Source organism: Grammomys surdaster, unplaced genomic scaffold (assembly GCF_004785775.1).
Source record: "Grammomys surdaster isolate TR1022 unplaced genomic scaffold, NIH_TR_1.0 63, whole genome shotgun sequence".
Lineage (NCBI taxonomy): Eukaryota > Metazoa > Chordata > Mammalia > Rodentia > Muridae > Grammomys > Grammomys surdaster.
In genome coordinates this window covers 15,116,826-15,124,577 of record NW_021604565.1, presented here as the reverse complement: position 1 = coordinate 15,124,577, position 7,752 = coordinate 15,116,826, and the positions used below count along the sequence as shown (strand labels likewise).

The window sequence follows — 7,752 nt, the reverse complement described above, 5'->3', positions numbered from 1 at the left end:
TCTCTCTCTCTCTCTCTCTCTCTCTCTCTCTCTCTCTCTCTCTCTCTGTGTGTGTGTGTGTGTGTGTGTGTGTGTGTGTGTGTGTGTATCCAGCTATTCAAGAAGTTGAGGCAGGAGGATTGCTTGACCCCAAGAGTACTCTACACACCAAAGCATGATCCTGTCATTCAGGCCATCACTAGGTAGACAGACAGACAGATGTTCCACCAGAAGGCTCACTGACAAAAGGACGAGGCATGAGAGCTCTGCCTGGTTCTTCCTTGGGCTGGGAGAGACCCCGGACAGTCGGTGTCAGTGGGAATCCAGTCTGTCTGGTTGCCAGTGTGGATCAGCTCTGGAGTGACCTCCCAGAGGCATGCTGGCCAGGATCCTACTGTCTTGCAAGAGTTTGTGGTGTTTCCCCAGCTCCTAATTCAGCAATGTTGTGTTACTAGCTTGAAATCACTCATGAGAGGGACATTCTTGCCATGGTAAGTGGAGTAAGCTACAAACTGGGCCTTGAAGAGCTGGCCGCTGCATACTACAGCTGTGGTTACGGCTCAACTGTCCCGCTCTGCCAACCCTTAATGATAGGATTGACAGAGAGTAGTAGCAGCTCACACTAACGAGCAGTTAGGATGTATCAAGAGATAGTAAAGCTGGGCTGGGGAGATGTTCCCACAGGTACAAGCACTTGCTATACTCTTCTAAGGACCCAAGTTCAATTCCCAGTACCCATGTCAGGTAGCACACAACCATCTTTAACTGGCTCCAGGGGATCTGGTGACCTCTTCTGGCCTCTCTGAGCACCTGCGTTCATGTGCACATGCTTACACACAAATAAAAATAACTCCTTTTGAGAAGCAGGGGCAAAGTACCCAACCAGAGCAGTGACCATGGAATTGGATCTGGCCTTTGCCATGCTGACAAGTTATTGAGCTTTTCTGAGCTCAGTGAAACTGGGACATTAATGAGATACCCACCTTACTGGATGGTGGTGAGGCTTCCTGGTACAAGAAATGCGTTACAACAATGCTTGATGCTCAATTAGCAGAGAAAGCCTTTGTCTTCTCTTTTCTTAAAATATACCCTTCCAAGTGCTAAGTATATCTGAGCCAAGTATGTGGTTTTATTTAAACACAACAATTCTGCGGTGTCAATGAGATTATCAAAACTTTTTTAAAGACTTATTTTTACTGTATTTTAACTATGTGTAGGTGTGTGTGCCTGCATGTAGGTTTGTGCATATGAGTGTGGGTATCTGACAATACCCTGGAGGTGGAGTTACAGATGATTGTAAGCAGCCTGAAGTGGGTGCTGGGAACTGAACTCTGGGAGGACAGCAAGTTCTTTTAACTGCCGAGTTATCTCTCTAGCCCCTGTATCATCTCTTTATGCTGAATTTTATTTAAACATGTTCTTCTTAAAGTTACACAAGTACATTGTAGAAGATACAGGAAATACAGATAAAGTATTTTTATTCTCTTTGTGTGTATGATTTCCTCATACATATAGGTAGACTTATGTATGTCCTTACGGAATCATGCTATATATAGTACTTTTAATTTGTATTTCTCACTTGATAAAACTATGGGACGGGATTAATGACGTGAATTACTACCCTTGTATTGAAATTACAAACTATGAGCTGATCAACTGAACAATGACCAATAGAACTCACTCCTAAGACACTGAGGCAGAGACAACTTGAGCAATGGGTCAGATGGTATAGTAAGAGGTCTTCGGCCTCCTTCTACCCTGGCCCTGGGGAAACAGAGTAGTGTGGTAGTCCTCATTCCTCTATTTGTCTGGGGTACCTTAGGTCACACCAAAAAGAAAGAAAAAAAGAGAGCTGGCATCTTTGAAACCACTGGCTCTGCTGGAAGTAGTCTTAGCCATGTCTCACCGAGAAGGCAGAGAAGAACTCACAAAGGCATGGAGAAACAGACACCAGCTCGCTCCAGCTGGATCATGACTTGAAGAAACAGGCAAGGGCAAGTGTGTGTGTGTGTGTGTGTGTGTGTGTGTGTGTGTGTGTTTGTGTGTGTGTGTGTGTTTGTGTGTGTGTGTTTGTGTGTGTGTGTGTGTGTGTACAGACACACAACACAGGGGGAGTCAAAGTCTTGTTCACATGAGAAACACTAAATCTTGACATTAAAGATAATAAGGATGGCTAAAACTAGCAAAAGGCCCGGAAGCTCAAGCAGAATCCCTAAGCTGCTGTTGGTTATTCCAGAAAAAGCTTGGCCTGTTCTCTGAGGAACAGGAGACTAACCTGAGAACCTGGTCTATCAATCAAAGCCATTTTTCAAATCTATTTCGTAGAAACCCGAGTCTCAGGTACAGTCAAATGTATTCTATTGCTAGCTCCTCCTCATCCTCCTCTGTTCCTGTCACCTTGCCTCCTTTGGCCCTGCAGTAGCTTGTCTAAGGGCTCCCACACTGCCCAGGGGTCCCACACTATTTGTAGGTCCCACAATGTCCAGTGTTCCCACACTGTTCAGGGGTCCCACACTATCCAAGGATCCCACACTGTTCAAGGGTACACACTGTCTAGGGGTCCCACACTGTCCTGGGATCCTACACCATGAATCTTCAGAAGACTGCCTAAAATGCTCACCCAGGTCAGATTTCTTATCACTTCTATATTAATAGCTATGAGCAAGAATATGTAGTTGTAGAAGAACTTGTTGGGGAGTCATTTGGCTTATCAAACCACTCTGAACTTGAAACTTGCCTCTTGCCTGATGGGTTACTCACAATCCCAAATGGGTTTTTCCATGGCTGCAAGGTTCTGAGCCAAGGAAAATGGTCTCCTGCGTCTCACTCCCTTGGAGCGAGGGAAGCTTGCCAGCTCTGGCGGGACTGTGCCTGTGTGTGTAGAGCTTCCCACTTGTCCTGGACACAGCTATGTTCACGCCATGTCCAACCACACTCGTATATGTAAAGCACCCTGCCTGCTCTGTAACAAGTTATAGATCAGCTGTTTTCACAAAGGTAAAATCCAGCCCCATGAAGAAGAAAGTAACACAGACAAGACTCTGAAGTGCAGAGACAGGTGACCCTCCCTCTGGACTTCATGGGGCTATTCTTTTTCTCTTCAATTTCAGTTCTAAACTTCACTCCTCACCAACATTTATCTTCATCTGCCGCCGTCTGCTCTTGCTCAATGTATGCTTACGTAGCTATACACATACATGTAAATGGAGGACATCAGGCAACCTTAGCTCCTGAGACAGGGTCTCTCTCTGAACCTGGACCTCACCAATTAGACTACACCAGCTGCCAGCAAACCTCTGAGGTCTCCCTAGCTCCACCTTCCCAGTGCTGAGGTTACAGATGTCTCAGCACCCAACTTCTTTATGTGGATGCTGGTGACCTAAACTCAGATCTTCATGCCTGTGGGGTAAGCCCTTTAGCAACTGAACCAACTCCTTGGCCTCTTTTCTGCCTTCTTTTCTTGCTTTCTCTTTTCCTCAGACTTTTAGGGTAGGCAAATGTCACTCGGCAGCAGGGAGCAGGTGGTGGGGTGTGTCTGTGCATCTGATATCCTTCTCCCAGCAGGGCTCAGGAGACAGGCATCTGGTTCCCATTTGAGTTCTTGACTCACTAGGTTGGTGTAGAGCCGAGACTTTGCTTTTCTAGTAAGTTCCAGGTGATACCACTCACACTGTTCAGGGGCCACACTGAGGGCTACGTGGATGTGTGCATGTGCTTCCCAGTACTCAGGCAAATGTTGCTTTGCTGCATCATCTCCTAGTCAACAGGAACATTGCTCTTTAGTGTCGCACGGTTATAAAATGACTAAGACAGCTTTCTGGGGCATTAGACAGGAAACGCTAGATACCTAGGTTTCACTCTGTGAGTGGCAAGGCATCTTTATACGGCTGTGTAGGCTCTACCTTAAACAAGCTTACCCTAAGTTTGAGACCTTTAGTGAACAAGCCTTAAGCCCGTTTCATTAAACAAAAAGGTTAAACCAAATAACACACACACACCTGAGACACACACCTGAGGCCAGAGGTGTAATTTGGTGACAAATTTAGCATAACAAGGGCCTGAGTTTTATTTCTAGCACTAAAACTGAAAAAAATAAATAAAAATGCACTTGAGCATTTTTATTGAGCCTCTGTCTAAGCAAGGGGGTCTGTATGAGTTCCAGGGCAGCTAGGGCTACCCTGTCTCTGAAACAAAAACAAAACAAAGCAAAACAAAAATTTAACCTACTTGGGCACATCAACTGTGTACAGTGATGATGGACCCTGAGACCCAGGGATTTGAAAGAGTATAAAAGACATCAAAGGGGCAGCTTATTCTCACCATTCAGTGGATCTATAAGAAGCAAGGAGTTCTTTCTCATCTGTGGGGGGGGGAACAGCTTTTTTGTAGCTATAAAACCTCTGCCCTACATCAGCCTTGTTGACTGAGTAGATTCACTGAAAATCTCAGACTCATAGCATGAAAGTAAGCAAGAAGAGAATACTTGAGGTTTTAAGGTGTGTGTGAGTGTGTGTGTGTGTGTGTGTGTTTGTGTGTGTGTGTGTATGTGTGTGTGATTTCCCAGGGAATCTCTTATTAAGAGTCAAGCTAACCACAGACGCTGGGGGGAAGAGGATGGAAGCAGTCTTGGGATTGGTTGCTAGGTACCAGTAAAGGGATGGAGGTCAAGCTCAGTGAAGCTCAAGGGTACAATTGTTAACTAATGCAGTCGGCTGCAAGGAGGCAAGCCAGAAGTCAGACTCACCATGGGCATCCATCAATTAGACAGGATTGAGGAGGGACAGAAATTTGTTAGTTTCTCTAGCTTTAGTACGAGAGTCAGGGAAGCCTGTGACATGTGGAGGAGCTTAACTTGTGCTGGTTGTGTGACTTCATGAAAGAAAACCGAATTATGCCATCTCCGTCCCTTGGAATCCAAAAGTAGGGGAAGAGTCAGGTGACTGGTGGAGCTTGGGTACAAAGGTAAGAAGCAAAGGGAGAAAACAGAAGCAGCTAAGGAAACAGAAGAGCTAAATCTTTCTGCCTCTAAGGAAGACTCAGGCTTGGCCTTTTGAAGCAGCTGCTTAAGCAAAAAGCTAGTGGGCAGGACTTTTTAATCCAGTCTAAAAAAAGCCCACTGTACATACATATCAACCAATCAAACAACAGATCCTGGTGGAGGGAATTTCAAATTTGTTATTCAAGTCTGGACAACACTTGAAAAGATTTGTGTACAGACAGCCATTCTTTAAAGGGATGAGAAGCATGTTACAACTAACCAATGCCCAGGCATTCTTTAAAGGGATGAAAGGTCATGCAGATAGGAATTCTAAACTCAAAAGGCCTTGAGTACAGTTTCATAACAAAGATGGTTTAAAAAAAACCAAACTGAATGGAGATTATTTCTAGATCTATTCAGTCATGTGTCAGGTGCTAGATTAAAGATAAGAAAAAAGAAGGAATTTAATTGAAAGAAAAAATTAGTCATGAGACCTTTAGGATTAGAGCTCAGATCTGGGCTTAACGTTTTTACCCCTATTCAGGAAAACAGAAGCTGTAGTTTCACACATGACACTGTGCCCTTGCAGACAGTGAAAATGTCAGGCTGTTGGCAACAGAGTGCAGGGATTTTGCAAGGTGTCATGAATTGGAAGAAAAGTGCTGGGGAAGAGATAAAGATCAGGCAGACCTGAGATTCACGGATGCAGAGTTAAGGACACTGTTCACTTCACTTACTAAGGCTGGTACTGAGGAGACCCAAACACTACCAGGAAGGCACTGCAGTCCAGAAAAAGCAGTGCTCTTTTTGAACTTACTTGAAAGTAAGGCATGAAGTTGAGTCTACTGTGTGCCAAGAAATGGTCTTGTGGAAACAAGGAGGATACAGACAGTAGAGAGAAAAGCACCTGCCCCATGAAGTGGGGAAGTGGAAGGCAGACAGATGACCACGATAGGACATAGAGCCTCAGAGAGAGGACACAGGCCTGCTCACAAAGATACTTAATATTTGAGCCAAATATTAATCGCTATTTCACAATGTAAGTTTGATAACTTGACATCCTAAGGAGTAAAAATAAACACTGGTTCAAAGTATAGATAAATGCATAGGTGACTTCTCCATTCCAGATTGTCAGGTAGGTCTGTTCCTAACCCTTAGTGACATCATCAGTAATTGTCCCATTACCCTTCTCCCATGAAACATCACTGTTGTCAAGGGACTTTATCAGTCCACCTACTCACCCAACAATCCTTCCAGTCATCCATCTATCTGTCTGACCATCTTCCCATCCATCCTGTCTGTCTCTGGTTTATCTACTGCTAATCTTTTCATTTTACATATATCCATACATAAAAGAACTTTTCAACTTTTCAATCCCCCTTTAAAATCCTTTGAAACAGTCTCACAGAGCACAAGCTGGCCTCATACTCATTCTGTGTCAGAAGCTAAGAAACCGTGAGCCTCCTGCCTCCACCTCCCAAGTGCTAGGATCTGCAGGAGTCAGCTACTGTACTCGGTTCTTTAATCCATTGGATGGGTGCACAGTTGTTTATATAACCAGGGGACAAAGCCCATGTCCCCTGTATACAGACTGAGGGTATACATAAAAAGTAAAGAAAGGATAGGAAGAAACTAAAGAAAACATACCCCCCATTATATTATCCAATTCAATTGAAACCCCACTTAAATCTACTGTGATGGCTGTAGCCTGTGGTGTCACAAATCTTTTCTGAGGTTGGAGGGGGAGGCCAGCATAGCAGCCCTAGCTCTAGATCTACTCTGCCTGAGACTGGCTAAGAGGGCGATTTCCACACACTGTAGAAATGCCTCCAGTGTTCAGTCTCTTCTCTGCTCCCAAGGCTTCTTGCAAACACTTAGGATTTGACAGATGATTTTGACTTTCTTCTCCTGCAGTCATTTCTGCAAGTCTGAATACACCAGATCACCTCAGTCATACCCAGAAGAAATGTTGAGTTTGCTGTTTTCAACAGCTTTTTAACGACATTCCTATTTTTTCCCTCATTAAGGCTGCCCTATTTACCACACTGCCCCTCTTGACCTCTCTATTCCCACCGCTGGCCCGCCTACTCTTCTTTTCTCAAGCCTCTCCTGGTCACCTGAGTTACTATCTGCATCCCTTTGAACATCTATTCATCTGTCACTGTCCCCACATCCCCGGCTCTTCCCACTGACGCAGTGGCTACACTGAGTCCTCAGGCCTAGGGTCACACCCTCTCACTCGGCCAGCACCCTTCCTTATCCACGGCGCAGATGGCTTTCCTCTCTAAGCTGCGGAGCGATGGGCGAAGGCAGTACAGCTTGTAGTCACACAGGCAGCACGGGTAGTAGAGGTCACACAGGCCGCAGGAGCGGGATCTCTTGGAGTAGCAGAGGCAGTAGGGGTAGGGGTGCAGGTCGCAGCAGCAGTACGGGTGCATGTACAAGTCACACAGGCAGCGGGAGCTGATTTCGTCGATACATCTCAATTGCCTTAATTCTCTGTCCACCTTCTTTATGTCCCTTCTAACACTGTCCAAAAGACAACTCAGTGCGGCCATTGCAGTCACACCTTATTGTTCTGTGAGTACCTTTGGGAAATGGCACTCAGAGGAAAAAATTGTTCTAAGCTCTTCTCAGAGGCCTCCTTTAAAATTAAATGAGCCACACATGATTCACTTACTTTAAAGCTTGTGTTCTGTGACCTCGCCCACCTTCTAAGTATGTCATAGTCTCCTGGTTACCATGCCAACCACAAACAGTTATGGTCCCCTAAGACCCTCCTCAGGGCTACTCCC

At 45.2% G+C, this 7,752-nt stretch overlaps 1 protein-coding gene across 1 annotated transcript in view; it reads right to left on the bottom strand.

Annotated features, from left to right (window-relative positions):
- The window catches only part of Odf1 (outer dense fiber of sperm tails 1), an 8,574-nt gene extending 1,059 nt beyond the window's left edge, over nucleotides 1–7,515 (bottom strand). The window contains exon 1 of the mRNA XM_028765410.1: nucleotides 7,240–7,515. Within this exon, the coding sequence (XP_028621243.1) occupies nucleotides 7,240–7,515 (276 nt within the window). The remainder of the gene's footprint in view (nucleotides 1–7,239) is intronic.
- Between the last annotated feature and the right edge of the window lie 237 nt (nucleotides 7,516–7,752).